Raw genomic sequence first — 19,732 nt, forward strand, 5'->3', positions numbered from 1 at the left:
CAAAATACAATTCTTTCCATTTGGGCATCGAAGGCACGGCAACACACTGGTCAGCGAACTTCCCCAGCCATCGCTGTGTCTGGTGGAGCCGCCTCCAGACAATTTTGGGGTTGATTTTTGGTTTAGATTTTAGATTGATTGATTAGATTTTAGCAACGAATTTTGTTTTGTTTTCACATTAAACATCCGCCAATGGCCTCGCTGGCGACTCTCTAAGCGACCTTAAAGCTCTCCCTCACGGCTCCTCCCTCGCGTCCCGCCCGCGCGGCTGCGGCTCCCGGCGGCCCCGGCCGGGCGCGCTGCCGGCAGCATGGCGGGGGAGGCGGGCGGCGCCGCGTTGGGCCGCGCGGCCGACAAGCTCTTCTCGCTCAGCGGGCTCTTCGCCGTCTGCAAGCCCAAGGGACCCACATCGGCCGCCGTGCTCAACCTGCTCAAGGAGAGGCTGCTGGCAGGTGAGCGGCGGCGGCCGGGCCGCCACCTCCGGAGAGTTCGGGCCAGGCGCGCCCTGCCCGGCGCGGCTGTGGGATGGGGCCGGGTGTGTGCGGTCCTTGGGGTGCGGGACCTACAACTCCTGGCAAACCTACAACTCCCGGCAAACCACTCACTTCCTCAGCGCTCAGAAAACCGGAGCATAAGCAGGGTTTAGTTTCTCTTTGTGGGCTTTTTGCTTGTTTGTTTTGGTAGTAGTTCATAGCCATGGCATGGCCCACCTTGGAGAATGGAGCCGTTCCTGGGTATATCCTGGCTCGCTGCGCCAGGGGAGGTTTAGGTTGGATGTTAGGAGGAATTTATTCACAGAAAGCGCGATTAGGCATTGGGATGGGTGGCTCAGGGAAGTGGTGGAGTTGTGTCCTTGGAGGCTTTTAAGAAAAGACTGTCCCAGGCAGACAGTGTTGGTCACACTGCGGGGTGAGCTGTGACACCACATTCACCACATGCCACTTGTGGCAGGCCCCTGCTGCCGCCCAGGGTACAGCAGGATGGAGCCCTGGGATGGGGATGAGGTTTGCCGCAGCAGGGAGCTCCAGTCCTGCGGGGCACAGTGCAGGGGGTCCCCGGCTGCTTGCAGAGCTGGGACAGGGTCCCAGGGACAGCGTGTGCCCATCTGCCAGAACTGGTGCCAGCAGCATCTCTGCAGCACAGCACCGGCAGGATGTTCTGCTGCAGCCCCGCTGCCTATTGCCATCAAAAACAATATCACCATAGGAGTGAAAACCATAATGTTTCAAAAAGTTTGAAAGTCCTGGACAAAGTCTGCAGAAACTGCTCTTTCTGAGCAGTCAGCTATTAAGGGAAAAAAAAAAGGTGAGATTATTGCAAAGGTTTGAGCAACTATGGCCTAGATTCTTTTTATAATGGATATGGGGACTTGATCATCTAGTCTGGGCTTTTGGGCACTTGCTGATGAAGTGAGAACATACTTTCAGACTAGTCAGTGCTTAGCCTGCTTTACTCTGTAGTGAACTGTAGTGTGGGCACACACTTTGTATAGAAGAATCAGACTCCCTGAATGGAGAGATAATGGATAAAGGAACTTAGACCATTTGTCATATTTAATACTAATAATTAAGGGGTATTGTACTCTGCAAAATTCCTGGAGTCATCAGCTGTATAGGAAGTTTGCTGGGTTGGGACACTGACAGGTTGAAAGCAGCAGTGAATAAGCTCAGTCCACTGCAGAGTTGCCATAGGGCTGTGAATATGCAAATGAACATGTCCCAATATAAGGCAGTAAATACATGAAGAATTGGCTCAGATTATATAACATAAAATATGTGTGTAGTAGATATTTTGGGAACTCTGCTGCTGGTTCTTCCATGCTTTGTCAATGAAACTTCACTGGTTTGCTACCAGTGCTTTCAAAAAATGTTTCTAATGGTATGTGAGACTTCATTAGCATGTAAGTGAAAATACCTTGCAAATACCTTTACAGGAGTAAATCTAAATTAATCATTGGTCTTCAGCAGTACAGTAATTTCTACACTGCTAATTAATAGTTTAAATATTTGATTTTTTATTTTCTTTAGCAGTCTGGAAATGTGTGCCATTTTTCCTATATTCTAAGGTTATTTTATAATGCTTCCTTTTAATTTCTATTTGCAGAAGCTGGTGTGCAAACAAAAGGGAACAAAAGAAATCAGGTTTTGAAAATTGGACATGGAGGAACGTTGGACAGTGCAGCCACAGGAGTTCTGGGTAATGAAAAACATAATTATAGTCATCAAAATATGATTTCAGGAGACATTTTCGTGCCTTCATGAAGTCAGGTGGAGGAGCAATTTGGGATACACATGGCAGATTCTGGGGGAAGGACTGATAACTGTGGAAGAATGGTCTGGGTTAAATTTCCTGTGCATATACTTCTACATGCATGTAACATGTTTCTTAATAGAAGGCTGCATTGTTCCTTCTGCCTTCTCTCCTCTCTTCCAAATCCTCACATAAATACAAACTCTTGTGTAATGAATTGTAAAGTACCTGAGAAATTGATGGCTTTTTTAACTTAAGCTGGGGATTTATAGTCATCATTATCTGTTGAATTATTTTGTCTCAAGGTAATGCTATTCTGGGATTTTGAGGGAGCTTTTAGGGCTGCTAATACATACCAAAAATAAAAAGATGTATAAGAACAATTCAGCTGCTGCTTTTCTTGAAGCTCAGCACAGAAAAACTTAGGTACCTGTCCTGTCTTGCTTCATAAAGAGGAATCTTTAAAGATATTTTTTTTAATTTTAATTTTGATAGCAATCCATGTATTTTTTTTTGTTTGTTTTGTTAAAGAACAGGATGTGTCAATTGCTGGTGTTAAATTCTCAGCTGTGGGTGTGATTGTTCCCACATCATACTTTGTCACCAGCAGTTTTATTGATAAGTGACATGCAGACTACAGCTTGCTCAGACCATAACCTTGTAGCTCTCCTTGGCTTGGAGAAATAACAGCAATACATTTTTGCTGTTGAAAATAAACAGGTACAACTCTGAGTATACACTGAAAGTAAATGCTCAGAGCTTTCGTGAATGACTTCTGTCAGGAAGAATTCAGCTTCAAGGGGAGGATGGTTGCTACAAGTGTTGCTAGAGGTCTGTAGCTGGTAATTGTCTCTTGTGAACCTGGCAGAATGTGACATTCTTAGGTCAGAATGGAGCACTGCCTGTTTTGGTTTGAATTTCCTGTACTCTGTGGCCACTCTCTAGAGAATTCAGTGTGCATTCCTGAAGCAGACATTTTCCTTTTACACAGGTGTTCCCTTTGAGCATGCTGCTTCTCACTGTGCAAAGTCAACAGCATTGATCCATAGGAAAAGCAAAATCACTTGTGCTTTTTTAATTGCTTCTCCAACTGCTCTGATACCCACAATCTCCAAAGCCTGCTTCTGTGGCATGACAAGAAGTATTTGGGCTTGATGTGCTTGGTGTAGATAGAGAAGCACATCACCTTAATTAGCTGTGGATGGATTGAAAAAAGGTGTAGGATCTTTCATTCCTCTGCCATACAAAACAAACAGGAAAAAAATCAATGGTAACTACATTGGAAGGTACAAAATTGGAGAGGAGTGGGAAAGCGAATGTGCCCGGATTTCTTGTGTGTTCAGGTAAGGTAATGAGAAGAGAGGGAAGAGAGAAACAAGTTATTCAGAATATGTGTGCTGCTTTTCAGGATGGAATGGTGGAGCAGAAGGCTTTCCTTACTCATGGACAGGAGCATGACAGAAGTATTACATTTTCTGAAACCCTTTGTGATCTGTACTGCTTTCTCACAGGTTTTATGTACTGCATGTCTGTAACTTTGTCCTGGGAATTAATTGATACAGAGTCATGCTTAGAGTGCCAGGTGTACTGCCAATCACTGAGCAGTGCTCTTTATCAGAAAACATACTTTTATATTTCTTCTCTTACTGACAGCAAATGAAAATGAGGAAGGGCCTTGGAGGCAGAGGTCAGTGATCTATGACATGTGAGAGAAAGGCAAGGTCAGGTCTTGGTGAATATCTTCTTTTGGTGTTGCTCTAAGGCTGTGGTTCCAGCTTGCTGTTTCTTGGTGTAAAATGGGAATTTTACTTGGTTTTTATATGGCAGTAATGAATCCACAGTAGAAGAAAACTTGAAAAAGTCTAAAAAAAAAATAAAAATTCAGTTAAATCTTTCTGCATTCAGTGAAGTCTCTTGTGTGGGGTTTATGTCACTGTTTAATAACACATTCTCCATAAGCTGATGATTAATGGAGAAAATTGGTAGTATCTTGTTCACAAAAGCATTCAGTGTCTCTTTAAAATTATTCCATTGATTCTCTTGACACTCTTCAGCAAATTTCAGGTCAGCTGTTGAAGTTATGTTCTGTTATGTCATCGTGTTGCAAGAAAAGTGCTTGGTTATAAAGTCTTATCTGTGTGCTTATCTCCTTTTCTCAGCCTTCTTGCAGCTCTTTTCTATTTGGCAAATAACGAACAGGTTGAAGTGAAGATTCAGGAGAGCACAAGCACGTGTGACTGAAAACCCTCAGGAATAAGAGCAGTAGTAATTGAGAACAAGAAGGAATCTAATGGGTCTCAGAGCATAAAAATTGAGAAGCATTAGAACACAAGTAAAAAAAAAAAAATTATTCAAAGTTCATTTTCGGTTTGATGTTTTCGGTCTTGGCACTTCATTAACATGAAGCTGATTTCCTGAAAGCTCCCTTCACTCCTCTAGTTTTATTAAAATAAAGTACATAATCTGTTACACATTCTGTGAGTTGTACACAAAACTAATTTCCTTCTAAAATTTTCTTGGGATTGCTGTATGTGGAAAAATCAATAGGAAAGCATTTTAAAGGCAAGTATCTTGTAAAAAGCTTTAAAGTAAAATATAAAATAGAGCTCTTTTTCTGTCTTTCTTTTATGAAAAGCTGACTGATTGCTGTTTTTTAGAATACTGGTGTTAAGACTGAAATAACAGTAATCTGCATGCGCAGTAAGAGGCAGTTGGACCTTTTGATTATTTTACTTTCTTCCTGCAAGTCTGATAAACAATTCTGTTATGCTGTCTTGGCTGTGTTACTCTTGGTCACTGTCAACCTTTAAAAGGACTATTTGGTTACAGTGAAGGCTTCATTCATTATTGGTGAGCCATAACCTTCATCAAACCAGAGGCAATGTTAATTGCACTCTCCATTTCTTTGGTGATTGAAAGATAAATAAATGTAGCAGTTGAATTAAAGTATTTTAACAATAGATGAAAGTTATTTATCTTTTGCTTTAGACTTTTTTTCCTTTCACTAGCTCCATGTTGTTTGAACATCAGAGATGCTTTTTCAAAAAAGTGTTGACTCTCTTCATATGCTAACAGAGCATGAAAAGCTGAGTTTCTGACTAGCATAATATTTAGTATTGAATGGTGTTGAAAAAGGGAGCTGCTGGGCTGTTTTGAAGTAGCATTTCTTCTTCTCTCTTTGCAGTGGTTGGTATTGGAAAAGGAACAAAAATGCTGGGGACTATGTTGGCAGGTTCCAAGGTAAGGAATGCTAAATGACTTGTATTACCAGGGGGTTTTGTTTGCAGGTTTTCTTTTTTTTTCTGTCAGTGAAGAGCTGAACCAACATGCAAATATGTCAGCCATGCTGCATATTTAGCTTAGATGTATACTTCAGCTCCTTTTGCAGTTAGTCAGAAATGTGTCAGTCAGACTTTAATGTCCAGACTGGTTATTTAAAAAACTTTGTTTGTCTCAGTTTTATAAGAAGTGTTAATAAATACCAAATTACCATTTTACAGGAAGATTTCTATACTATTTAGTGTACTTAAAAAAAAAAAAGAAAGAAAAACTAATGAAGATGGCACTGAAACTCATGTTTTGGGGATGTAGTTGTGAATGACAGTTCAATTTTTGGTAATTTTCCTTATGTGTAGATAACTTCACTGTTATTTAGCTTGAAGTAACAGATGGTCTTTGTTTCTTTTCTATCTTCTCAAATACCATGAGGCCTTAAGAGGCACTTTTTGGAATTTAGAGTGTTTTGGATTGCATTGCTGCTGCTGTAGAGGGATGCTCTACAAACCCATAAACAGACACATATGAGAAGCCAAAGGTAGCAAAAGCCCTGTGGCTGCAGGAGAGAATCCAGACCAGAGCCTTGACAGAATTTTGTTCATTGCTGGTTTTGATTAATTTTGCTGTGTTAATTTTACTTTGGTGATCCCCCAGGTTCTAGGTATTGCATACACAAAAAATGCAAGTACTCCCAAGAGTAATGTCCCAGTGTTCATTCCTTCCTCACAAGTCCCATGGGTTTAGCCATTATTTTTACATGAGGATTCCGTTAAGAATGATAGATGTAGAAATCAATTAAACCTTCCAAATTTCATCTTAAATGGAGGAAAAGTCAATAATGCATTATATTCTGCCATTTTTCCCATTCTCTTCTAGTCTGAACACTTAGGATCTTAAAGGTAGAATTTGGTTGACAATCTTCAATTCCGCTCTGCAGCAAATAATTTGTCAGAAAAGAAAACAACCAGATAAAAGGACATAGCTGTAGAGTCTGATCCCAAACTCAAGGTAGGCAGTGCCAGTCTCTGCACTGGCTGTAATGGGTTTGCATTTGGTTTACATGAGTGCATTTCAGAGGCATCTGTGTTTTGAAATGTGCAGTAAACAGCTGGACTTACCCTGGAAATGTAAGCAGTTACCACCTGACACCTCCTTTGAAAGAACTTTTAAGTTAGAAGAAGTCGTAGATGTACTTCAGCTAAATTAAGTCATCACAGCTACTGTGTAAACTGTTGATTTAAAAACATGTAAAGCAATTGAATTAGCTCTTACACTGAGGTTCACAGTGGAAGCAGCTGTGATAGGTGAAGTACTTGCAACCTTTTTGGCAGAAGAGGGTATGCTCAGGTTCCTTGACAACTTCTCTGTGAAGTCCTGTAGCCCATAACAGGGTTATCCAGCCAAACCTGGTTCCCAGATGGCTCACAGGGGCTTAGAGCTGCTCCTGAGGGACTAGAGAGGGGAGAGTTGCAGTGGGGGCAGCCTGGTGAGCCACCCCAGGCAGATCTATCCCTGGCCTTACATGGCTCTGGGCTCATCCCTGGCTCATTTTACTTGGTTTAGTGAGGCAAAGATGGATCTGCACAGAGTTCAGCAGCTCTTCCACTGCAGCTGTTCCTGTGTGAGGTACCTGACATCCATGCCAAGTATGGAATCTGCAGCATCTATTTGGAGCCTTTCCTGTCTCTGCCTTCCTGTTTTCTATTTGTACTTCAATAAATTAGGCATGCAATAATGTGTGAGGCTTAAGGAGGTTGAAGGATCTCTCACAGATGTCTGCCTGTTGGGTTTTTTGACCACACTGACAATAATAATGCATCAAGAGATACATTCATGACTACGTAGGTTTGAGTATCTTTTTGCTTTCCAGGCCATGTGCTTGGAATTTATACTCTTCTTTAGTTTTTTCCCACTATTTTGGATGCTGAAGTGTTTGTTGAAATGTGATGTTTTTCTTTTGTTTCTTTTGTTATTATAAAGATTCAGAGGAACTGTCTGACCCTCTCTGGCCAGGATTTACTGTTTGCTTCTAGGAATGCAGCTTGTAAAGAAACAGTTCAGTCTATCATTGCTGGCAGCAGAGCTATGTGGAGTGGCCAAAATGTATGATACTGCAGTAAACTCCATATGGTGACTCTGCCAGGAATTGGACTGGCTCAAACATTGTGTGAAACTTTCCTGACTCAGTGTGGCAGCTCTGAGCATTATCCTTTGGTGTGCAACTCACACACATTCTGCAAGAGTTTTACTCTTGATGTGTAAACTGAGTTCTTCATTGGTTTGACTTCCTTAGGAATTAACTCAAGACAAACAGAAATGTACAGCCAAGGGCAATACCTGCTTAGTGTTCCAGATGTCTCAATTGAATTCTTAATATTTGTCCAGAAATAAAAATATGTACAAGCTGGCTTAGCTTTTGTTTGTTTGCTTTTTGTTGTTTCAAATGTTCCAAGTAAGAGGGTGAAGCTGAATGCTCTTGGATCTGGAATTTAAATACTGAACATTTAATAGATATTCCATAGGAAAATCACTTTTTCTTCTTTTTCTGGGACTTGCACTTGGTCTTGTTTGGACGTTTTGCACTTCAAGATTTTTAAAGATTTGGTTTTTTACCATATTGGCAAAATAGAGTAGAATGAGAAAAAATCTCATAAGCTTAACCAGTAAAATTAACATGATGGGGGTAGACCAATATTTATTATGGCAAATTGTTTCTGAACAATTCAGTCTTAGGTATGACTTGTCTGTCTCAAACACAATGCAGAAATGTGGTTTTTCTGGGAGGAAATGGTTTAGAAAATGGAAGCACAGTTTCCAAAGTGGATAGTCCCATTTAAAACATATCATCTCCGAGAATGTGCTGTTGCATAGAAGCAATGAGGGAAATAATCATGGGCTAATGAGAGAACAAAAAATGAGAAGCACTAAGCAATGAAATTCTTCATTAATCTAATACTTTCCATCGGGAGGAGATGTCTCCCAGCACATAGAGCCTTTATGGATAACTGAAACTTTCAGACTTCAGTTCTGTGCTTAATTGGCTTGTTTTTCAGTGACATAGCACCTGTGTTCAGCCTAAGAGAGTTTTAGTCATACTAGTGTGAATGAAGACCGTCACCACCCATCAAACTGTCCTTGCAACCCCTGCCTCTCCATGAGTGGAAAGCTTGGGGTATATTGGTTTTATCTGAGGATGCAACTTCTTGTCATGATCCACATCCAAAATACGTCCCCAAGTGCTCAGTGTGAAGGAAGAAGAGATTATGGGCAGCATAAAGATACATCTGTGACCTGATATGTGACAACTTTCATTTCATATAATAGTTAAAATTTGTGTTCTTATGAATCCTGGATAGAAAATGAGTGCTAGATCAGTGATTAGATTTTAAATCTTGCCAGTCACATTGCATGGTGTGGGAGAGGGCTTGTCTGAGCAGGAATTGGTTTAAATCACCTAGCAGAACTTCTGAGACATGTAAATTACTTTTTGCAGTGTGATTCTGGGATTAGAGCCTGTGTATTGCAAAATTGTTCCTCTGGAGGGGGTGGCATCAGATCCTGCAGAACAAAGTGTCCATAAACAAGGTTATTTCTTTAACTGCTGTGATTCCCTTACTGTCCTAAAATCAAGTTTTTACTTATTATTAACTTCTCATACTTTAAGCTTTCTTCATGAATTCATTTTTTTTTAATTTTAATTTTTTAATTTTAATTAAGTCCTTTGCTTGCATCTTTTGGCAGTGAGTCCAGTGAATTAATAACGCATAGAAAGCACATCCAGTGGTTCTACAAGCAGCAAAACTAATGAAGCCTTTGCTTGTGACTTCATTTGTTTACAGCTCGTTAAACACCAAAACCCCATGTGGACTTTTTGGTATCCAGTAATTCAGTGGGGCTCCCTCTGAACCCTTCTTAGTAGAAGCTGCAATAGATTTATTTCCTCTATCTGTCTATTTTCAGGAGAATTGTAGGAACTCTGCATCTCTGAGACCTCTATTCTTCTGCCAACATTTGTGTGTTTGCACATTGACATGCACACCATGATGGTGTAAGTGCTATTTCTTTTGAAATTCTAATTTTCATTTTAAATAGCCTCACTGTGCTGGTTTGTTGCTTTTCCTTTTTATAGTATTGCAGTGTTTGTGCTCCAGTTCATTTTTGAGTTGCAAGTGCAAGAAAATTGAGTTGACTTTCCTTTCAAAGCATCCTCTTGGTGGTGTGCGCTCTTACTTTTAGTCTTAAAAATTTCTCTAGAGTATCACCAGCTGAGCTCTGTGCTTCATTGTGATTTCTTTTGGAGTTGGTGAAACCAAACCCACTTATTCATACAGTGCATAGGGATGTGTTCTGTTTTCTTTTCATATTCTGGTATTTTAAACATTTTTAAGATTTTTGGGTAGTAGTAATAATTTTATTAGACTAATTGTTATGGTACAGAAATCTAGGTATTTGGATATGCAAGCCCTCTCTCAGGTATAAAATAGAAGCCATAGATTTTAAAGCTAAGCATATTTCAGATTTGTGTAGAGCTTAGTGGAATAGGCATCTTTTAGACCACTTCTGAAATAAAAAGTAGGTAATGCTTGTGTGTATGGCTTACAAACAGTTCTGTTGGGCAAGCAGTTGTATAGGTAATAGCCCAAGACTGCTCCAATATAGGCTACATTTTATTACCTGCTTTAATAAAATACATTAAGAAAACATTTTATTTCCTGAGTTGGGCAGCAAGGATTTGTTGACAGTGGACCAGCCAACCTCCCAGGCACAAGGGAAGGAGGACTTAGTGCTAGCTTGATGATTCTTCAGATCCCATCATGCTTGTGTTCATCTGCTTTTGCTTTCAATTTGTAGTATTTGTCTTTTTTGGTTTGTTTGCTCTTTAACCTTTTCCCTTAGAAATTTTTCATCTGCAGCACTTTGTCATTTTTCACTCTGTGGTTTATGCCACAGGTTTGCCTTCTCACACCTCTTTGTTTATGGTATCCCATCCAGAATAACCAAGGGTCTGACTGAATTTCTTTTTGTATTGAGATGGGAGAGGTAACAAATAAAGTACAGAATGTGACTTGCTCATTTAAAGAATTTGGATTGTAGCTACGCAAAATGTCACTACTTTGCCTTTGCTCAAGCCTAAAGAATATAGTTGTTTCCTTACAAGGGAAGTAGAGGAGGGAAGAAGATGATAAGGTTATCTCCTAGGGCAAGGAGGGAGCCTGGTAAATGAAATGTTGTGGCACATGGAGGGGTTAATGTGAGATAACATTATAGTGTGCCTAAAATCCAATATCTCTATTAGAGTCCATGGGTTTTTTTGAACCCAATGGAGTTATGAATTTTAGTTCCCAGGCTTGTTTTGAAAGATGTTTTATGGGTTTTCCTTGAGGAACAGGACTGGCAGATTGGAGATGGAGTTACTGTTTTATGAGAGATGTTGACCCATGGGCAGATGGATGTGTTTCAGCCCTTGTAGACTGGCTTGGTGAATTCTTCCTGACACATACTGGTTGCTTAATTTCACCCATTTAGTTACTATTTGGAGGAAGTATATTACATTCCTGAAATACAGGTATAGGACTGAGAAGTCTTGACATTTCTGTTCTGTGGTATTTGTTATCCTGTTGTGCAAACATTCAAGGAATACTTCCTCATATGTTTGCACAACCCAGTGCAAAGATGTCTATTAATAAAACTTGTGCTACTTAATGTCTGTAGCCTTTAACAGCTACATCTAGGAATTGCTGTAATATTTTGGTGGGATTTTTTAACCACTACTGGCACCTAAGAAGGTTTTTGCAAAACCAGAACTTTATACTGTAACTCCATGAGCTCTCTAGAGCAGAGGAGTTTGGTTCAGAGACCCATTGTTGTTGGCACTGGTTTCTGTCCTGTGTGTTATTTTACCTTACTGGCAATGAATTTCTTGTTCCCCACATGCCTCCATATATTAGATCAGTGTCAGTTTTTGAAATCACATTGAAGACAATGCAATTGTCTTCCTTATTTTCTCAAAAGGAAAATGCTTACAAAAAAAAGGAAGACTGGGAAAATGCATGAATGAGTTTGGTTTTGATGTGTTTAGAGAATGTGTAGAAGGTGTTAGCAAAACTTGAAGTAGTGTCTATACAAAACAAGTTGCACTGAGAGAATGCTAAGCCTGGAAAGTGGGGGATGCAGGAATTGGGAAGGGCTGAAATGTTAGAGGGATGAAATAGCCTTATACACTGTCAACATCTTCAATTACTCATTAGTGAAAACATATGTTATATTTTTTTAACCTTTTTTTGATAGAAAATCATATGAGAAGAGGCTGATTTTAATATCTTGTCTTTTCTGCCCTGCCCAATATCTCTGAAACAAAGTTGTAGAAGAAGAAGCTGTTGAATAGTATAGATACACCCTGTACTGCAGTAATACTATTAGTAAGCTGGCTGAACATGCTGTGTAGTGCTCAAGTCTCTTTTATGCTCACCCCAGAGGCCTAATCTATTAATAGCTCAGCTTCATGCTCTATTAATATTCACACTTCTTTTTAAACTGTTGAAAATCTTGAGGAGACTGCACCTATAGTGCTGCTCTCTCCTCCCCAAATGGTGAATATTTTAAGAGCATATTCTGGTGTGATTTTCCTGTTCTTCCATTCACGAGGTCAGTGGTGCTTTCTTGTGTCTTGACCTTCCTATAATTGTGCATATGGCTGTCCTTCATGTGCAGTTCTTGCTTGGATTCATTAATAAAATCACTACTGCAACATGGCAAGGCTTTTTTCTCATGCTTCCTAAAAATAACAGAAAATAAAAAGAATGGTAACCAATTTAGATTAGCCATTCTACACTATTTTCTCTAGTGTTCATTTCTAGTAATTTGGAGATGCTCTTAGTACTGTCTTTTACAATTTGCTGCATCTTGGCCTTAGCAATGCTTTTGAATTCAGCCAAAGACTTTCATGCATTCAATTTTATCTGTGATTTTGTATGTAGCTATAAAGTCTTACCCTTCTGGAAGGACTGTCTTCTATTTCTGGACAGAGAATTATGTATTTCCTTAAAACTCTGTTTCCAAGGTAGAATTTGGAGGTCATCTTTCTTTATTTTATCTGTGATATGGGCACTAGAATGATGGAACAGACACTAAAGCTGAGGATGACATTTAAGAGCCAACCTGAGACATTTTGATGAGTGAGGGACGTTTCCACAGAGAGCAGTTGCCAGAAAGGTTTGCATAAAAAAACTGTGGGTTTCAAACAGCCGCCTTTGCGCATTAACCTGCATCCCCTCTTGGATGTTGTGGACCTGCATTGTGTTTGTAGGTGATGTGTGGCCTGGTGCTGTCTCAGGTGATGCAGTGTTCTGTAACTGTTGGCACTGTTCTCCCTTGCCCCCTTTCCTGCACTCCCTCCGATTCCTAAATTTAAATTTGTTACGGTTTTTAGCTAACACCTTAAAGCTTCTCTGAGCTGCAGGCAAAGTCTCTTCTCTTGGGTTCCTCTTAGAGGGGGTTCTGGTCCTTCCTTCTCATGAAAAATCCAGTCATCCCATAATTTTGAACTCTTTAAAATAAGCTGACATAAGAGATCAGAAAATCCTGTTAGTCCACAAAGTAAAGATCAGATAGTTCTTCAGCAGTGACAGTGCAATTACAGCATCCAGCACTAAATGCAATTTAGTGCAGGCTTAGCACAAAGTCAGCTTTTTCTTTTAGCAGAAAAAAATGAATGGTAGAGAAGTTGTAAATGTTTATGTATATCAAAAGGTCATGTTTGGTGTCCGATAATTTTGAATTTGCTCTATTGTAAAACATGAAACTCCTCCCTCATCCTGCAGTCTTTATTTTACCCTCTGTGCAATCTGCTTTTAAGAGATTAGGGCTCTGTGCTCTTAATATATTGGAATCTGCTTAGTGAGAGTGCTTTGTTTTGGAAAATAATTGAAACTATGGCAACCCTTGGGTTTTTTTCCAGCTTATTTGTCTACCTCATGCACTTCTCTGTTTTGTTGCATCATTAGCATACTGGAAACCACTGGTAGCTGCTAATGTTATACAAACAGCAAAATAAGTTCTGTAAATATTAAATCTAGAAATGTTTATTTGTGCTTTAGAAATCATTGAACACAAACTGAATGTCATTACAAAACTGACAGTTTAAGGCCTCTTCACTATCTCAGTGGCCTAAGTCTACAAATCTGTAAGTGTGGAGGAAATGGTTTTGGCACAGGAGCACTAATTCTGATCAGTGCTTGCCTGCTGTGTGCTCCCCAATTTCCATCAGGCTCTCTAGAGCACTTGTTTTATGTTTGTTTATGTTCAAACTTGTTAACCACATGCAGACATCAGTTTACATTAACTGAATTTCTGTTTCTCATGAATATAACTCTTTCCCAGTTTTCAGTCTCTTGCACAGGGGATTGTAGCCTTAATTTATTTATTTGTCTTTTACACTTCTGTGTTCATTTGCTGCTGTGATTAGAAAATGGGTCATCCTTGGATGAACTCTTATGAACTGCCTCTTCCAGAGAGCTTGCTTGCCTGGGAAATTCTTGTAGTGGGGGCCATCTTAAAATCTTCCTGACAGCTACTGGTGACCTTGTTTTGTAATTACTTGTGTTTCTGTCTAGCTCTTCTAAAGTGTTGCTTCTTCATGTATGAAAAAGCTTTTAAAACACGTTATAATTTAAGATTTCAAGTCTCTGGCTTCTTTCCAAATAAAACCTTGATGTCTCAACAGTTAAAACTGAGAAGCTCTGTTGCATGGTCTGTCTAGCATTTGCACTGATAAGTGGGGCAGACATGCCTGGCAGTCAGCCCAGGGGCTTCAGCCTCCTGGAGCCCCCCTGGGTGGGGTTGTGCAGCTGAAGGCTCTGCTGGCTGTGCAGCCCCTGAAATGGGAGGGAATTCTTCCTCCTCCTCTTCTCCTTTCTCAGTTAAATATGTATGCTGATAAAGTCTTGCCTTTATTCTCTCTCTCTTTTTATAGATATTCTTTCTCTGCTAGTCTAAGCACTTCTCTGAAACTGGGTATGAAAATAAAAAGCCAAATTATAGCTACTCTCTTCCTAAAAATATTATGCTAAACATATGGTTTGTTATTTGTGAGAATGTTGACTGTGCCCTGTAGTTGTGACTCTAAAACAAAATTCCTCTTCCCAAGACCTGTGACATTTATTAGAGGTTTGTAATTTGTTTCTTATAGATTCCTGTAATCCTATTTTTTTATCCAGTGCTGGTTTTTTATGGTGTATTTCTTTCTGGTCATGGGTATGGTGCACATGCACGACCACCCAAGCATTTCACTGTGTGTCTGGTCTTGCTGGGGTTGCATCCAGCACATCCCCCAGTCTGTGTGACAGAGTTTGTGCATTATCATTGACAGAGTGCGTGGATTGTCACTGTAAAGCATCTTCTTAAGGCTTTCTTCTCACTGCTGTGAATGGTGGAGCTGCTTATACTCAAGGGCTCCTGGTCACCTTGCTGCCTTTTGTTTCACTTGCCATAATGGTTTTCTTTTTTTCAATAAAGTGGTTTTCTGATTGGCTGAGAGACACAGCCATTCCCTGCTGCAGGATAGTTTTGGAAAGGTCTGTTTGTCCTCAGGGTGCTGTTGTACAGTTGTGAGGCTCTGCTTTGGGACCAGCCCAGCATTCTGTGTTGGAATTAATGCTGCAGCACTTGTAAGTCGTGACTGGGAATGCTGGGTCTCAGCTTTTAGTGTGCTGCACTTGCATGTTCTGCAATCCATAGGGAAGTTGAGATGCTGCTTTTAATCTTTAAATGATTTGGGTCCTGGTCTCTTGAGTTGAGCAGAGGGCAAGGATGTAGGGGCTGTGGGCTGGCAGGATGCTCTCTGAGGAGCTATAATATAGGGGCTCTTTCTGTCACAGTCTGTGCTTGTCAGGCTTTGCCACTGCCTGCAACACCTACTACCTTGCTTTTTTTGTTTTGGGTTGAGTGGGTTGAAGGCAGAGTGTTGTGAGCAGTTTCTGTCTGTGTTCCTGCGGTGATTTGTAATTTGAGAGTACAGGGAGAATGCCCCTAGATGTATTTCATAAAACTGGAAGAAATAAATGATTGCCAACACAGGTGAGGAAAGGTCACTGAACACTTATTAAATGACTCAGAATCCATTGGTGCTTCTGAGGGCAGCATGAGTGAGAGTCCAAAGAGTGTTAATGCTGAATTTTGACACAGATAATTCTGGACTCTCCTATTATCTTCTGCAACCTCCAGGTTCTGCACCCTACCAAAGGGGAAGAAGTAAACCTTATCCAGTGGCAAGTAAGAATTATGATATATAATTACAGATAGCCAAGGGCACTCCAGAGACTGATCATAAACCAACTGTAATGCTTAACTTCCTGCGCTGTTACAGCCTCCTTTGCAGATTATTGCATTTCTGGCTTGAGTATTTTGTGACTCTTTAAAGGCTCCTGAAAGGAATGGGGATTTGTGACTAACATTTAAGGATGTTCTTTTTACAAGCTGTAAACCTTTTGCTCTTTTTGCAGAAATTAAAAGGGAAATATTGAGATTTGGAGTGTATTGTTCATGCCATTCTTGTTTTCATATTTACAGATGAGGCATTATTTCTCTATTGCTGGCAGATCAAATACAACATGTTATTGTAGCAGATAGCCTAAAGCCATATAACCAAAACTAGAATTAAAGGAAAAGAAATAAATTAAATTGAAGTAGTATGAGTATTTTGATTTGGAAACATCAGAAGACAGAGTGTGAGTTTATAAATTTTCCGATTTAGAATTGTACTGAGCTGCTAAGATCATACATCATGCTTAGGATAATGATGATCTGCTCACGTGTTTTTATTAACCTCTAGGTTAGGTGCTGAAGAGTGTATTTCTGGCAGTGCAATTAAATGTTCAGAACCAGATCATTAAATGTCTCAGAAAGCAGTCAATTTTATGGTCCTAACAGCTAATATAGTAGTAAAAGATAATATACCTTGAAGTTTATTTAAATATTTGTTGTGGAGCAGCATTCATCCATTCTTTCTTTCATTTATTTTTTCATGCATTCCAGAAGAGTGTAAACTCAAAGAATTTTATGTTAAAATACATAATTTTTCAGAGTTATTAGACATCTGCAATATTTAGGGAAAATGTAGCCCCAGTGTGGTGGTGTGGTTGAATCTGGCAGGCAGCTAAAACACCACAGAGCTGTTTGCTCACTTCTTTGAGTGGGATGGGGACAGAATCAGAAAAAAGGTGAAACTCATGGATTGTGATAAAGGCAGTTTAATAAGTGTAATGGAAGCATCTGTGTTATCAGCACTGTTTTCAGCATAAATCCAAAGCATGATCTCATACCTGCTACTATGAAGAAAATTCTCTGTATTCCCAGCCCAACCCAGCACATGAAATAAGCAAAGAATACAGTTATTTTTATGTTAAAGTCTGCACTCTACTGCCTTTTGTCTGACTATTTCTGCTGCTTCCATTTTGCAGCAGTTGCTTGAAGAAATACATTGAAGTGGCAGGTTGTCACATGGAACAAAATCAAGGCATGTCTTACTAGTCCAGTGGTGTGGGTGTGATTTATATGCCTACACTGCTATTACTTGAGCTTGTTTGTACTTTGCAAGTACATGAAGCAGGATGCATTGCTTCTCACAGTAAAATGTTAGTGCTTATGCCTGTTTGGATGTGTTCCAGTAGAGTTTGGTCAGCCAGCTTCTAAAAGATACATCCTCAGATTTGTATTAGTTCAGCTGGGAGTAAGGTCACAGGAACCTTACTGGGAAATAGAGGAACATTTCAATTTTTCTCTCCCAGGCTTTATTTGAAGACTTCTGGACTTACCATTGGGAAGTTGAGGGGGCTAGAGTGGGAAAGGCAATGGGTCAAACCACTGATGTAATACCTGATGGTATCCCTAAACTTGACTCAGACTCATGTTACAGAGTGAGCCTTGGTGTGTTGACAGCCTTGTGACAAGTCATGGAGCAGCTGGTGCGGGGGAAGCCTCTGTCAGCTTCAGCATGTTGTGCTGTATGCTCAGAGCGTGGCAGTTCTTATGGTGAAAACGTGGGAAAGGAGGGCATCAGGTGAAATGTAAGGACAAGAGCTGCTGTCCTGGGGTCAGGTTGATTCCTTCTTGAAAACTACAGACACATACACTGAAGAATTTTTTAGAGAAGAACCCTGAAAAATCCTGAAACAAATATTCAGAGAACTCACAATGAACAGAAATGTTACTCAATGACCTTGAACTCCTTGTGCTGGTCACAAAGTCCTTACCAGATCTCAGGAATTCAAAACTGCAACATCAGGCTACTGCATATCCCTGCATTTCATGGCAGAACCATTGTAATGCTTTGTCTTGGTAGTGGGTGTTTTGCTTTCACAAGTGAAGGTCTTTGTGTCTTTTTTTTTATTTTAGTGTGCAAAGGAACAGAAAAATTGTCTCTGAAAGGTACTCCTCTGTGCCTTGCTTCAACTGTGACATGCAACACCCCACAGAGACTTTGATGTTACTACCCTATTATTTTCTTTATGGTATTGATGTATTTATAATAAAAATTAGATTCCATGTTGCTTCTTCCTTGGGTTTCTAAAACTGAAATCACAGGTGCATGTAATACAGGATTTACTTTTTGTTCGATTCCATGTTTTTTCATCTTGACTTCTGCTTACCCAGAGTTGCTGGATTTACCACTTAGGCAGTATTCTTCCTGATTTGAAGCAATTGGTAGTTGCAGTCTTTATCAAAAAAACCCTAAGAAACAACTTTGAAGACTTGACTCAGTAATCTCTCTTATTCCTTCCCAGAAGTACACTGCCATTGGAATGCTGGGCAAGGCTACTGATACATTGGATGCTACAGGAAAAGTGACTGAAGAAAAACCTTATGGTAAGCATAAATGTATCTATACACTCAATGTAATTTGAAGGCATAAGTGGTTTCTGTCATAGGAAAGCGGAAGAGATGTTTGGGACTCTGAATTAAGTTTAAATGTGAAATTAAACTAAGATTATTTCATCTTCAACTTCAGTGCTCATATAATTCAAACCAGCTTCATGCAATTATGTCCAATGCAAGTGTTCATTTCTGCTGGAAAAAAAACAAACCAGGCATTAGATTAGGAGGGAGGAAATAGAATTGGGCAGGACTGTGTCATTTTAAATCTTTGACAGGCTGACAAATGACGTGCTGTGTCCAGTAACATTTTCCTCTCTCAGAGTGTAGTCCCAGGAGTCCTCTTTTAGTAAAACCCTTTAAGGCCAGTGGAGGAATAAGGTACTTGGATCTTCCCTCTAGGACACCACTTCACCTACAGACTGCTTAACATTTAATGAGGATGGCATAAACTGCATTCTACATATGGCTGTCTTCCAGAACTTGGTCTTGCTTGCATCTTTAATAAATGAAATTTTCTGATTGACAGAGCACAGGGCAAGGGAATAAAGCTTCAGAACTCATCCTGACTGTGGCTTTGCTGAGCATCTTAGAAACAGTGTAGTAACACATTAAATGTATTTGTTATTAGTTCTTTCACAACCTTGGGGAAAAAAATTTAAAAATAATAGGTAAGCAGTTGCTTAGCAACTCTACACGTCTGACATTCTGGTAATAGGTACATGAAGTAAATAATCTTCTTTAATGGCGTGTTGAAAAGCCTGGATTTCATTTCTCACTTCCATACTCTTTTGCAGTTTTCCTTTGCTCATGAGACAGGCAAGCATAGTTTCTTGTCCACATTCTTAACAGTGTTAATTACTAGGAAATGTTATTCAGAGATGTTGGATCATTTATTTATGCTTCAGGATCAAGCTCTAAGTCTCTAAGCTTCTGGAGGCCTGAGCATACACATGGTGTTGAGAGTTGCCAATACCTCATGGTGCTTGAATGAAATGATGATTCACTTTCTTGGTATTTGTCTGTATAAAAATCCATTTTTTGAAACACTAATTTTGCTTTTTTCATTTTGTGCTGTTTACTGCAGACAGAATTTAGAGTGTTGTTTTCATGTGTGTTTCTCTCCCTGGCAGCTCCTGTTACTGCAGTTTCCACCTCTGTACCACCTCTGTTGTGGTGTGTGCTTTCTGTGTACCACCTTTCTGTTAGACTGTGTGCTTGGGGAACTGATTTGGTTTGAAAACACCCCCCTTTTTTGAGTTGCTTGTGATTTTAAACTGAGATCAGTTGCATGATCCTGTTTATCACATGGTCTGATGAAGAGCAGCATTGGCATTGC

At 39.9% G+C, this 19,732-nt stretch overlaps 1 protein-coding gene across 2 annotated transcripts in view; it reads left to right on the top strand.

The window, feature by feature from the left end:
- The first annotated feature begins 277 nt into the window (after window positions 1–277).
- Window positions 278–19,732, top strand: part of TRUB1 (TruB pseudouridine synthase family member 1) — a 32,183-nt gene continuing 12,728 nt past the window's right edge. For both annotated transcript variants that reach the window (XM_030241215.2, XM_030241216.2), the window contains exons 1-4: window positions 278–452; window positions 2,104–2,196; window positions 5,435–5,490; window positions 18,306–18,387. In XM_030241215.2, the coding sequence (XP_030097075.2) occupies window positions 311–452; window positions 2,104–2,196; window positions 5,435–5,490; window positions 18,306–18,387 (373 nt within the window). In that variant the 5' untranslated portion in view covers window positions 278–310. The remainder of the gene's footprint in view (window positions 453–2,103; window positions 2,197–5,434; window positions 5,491–18,305; window positions 18,388–19,732) is intronic.

This window comes from Serinus canaria, chromosome 6, assembly GCF_022539315.1.
Source record: "Serinus canaria isolate serCan28SL12 chromosome 6, serCan2020, whole genome shotgun sequence".
In the NCBI taxonomy this organism is placed as follows: Eukaryota; Metazoa; Chordata; class Aves; order Passeriformes; family Fringillidae; genus Serinus; species Serinus canaria.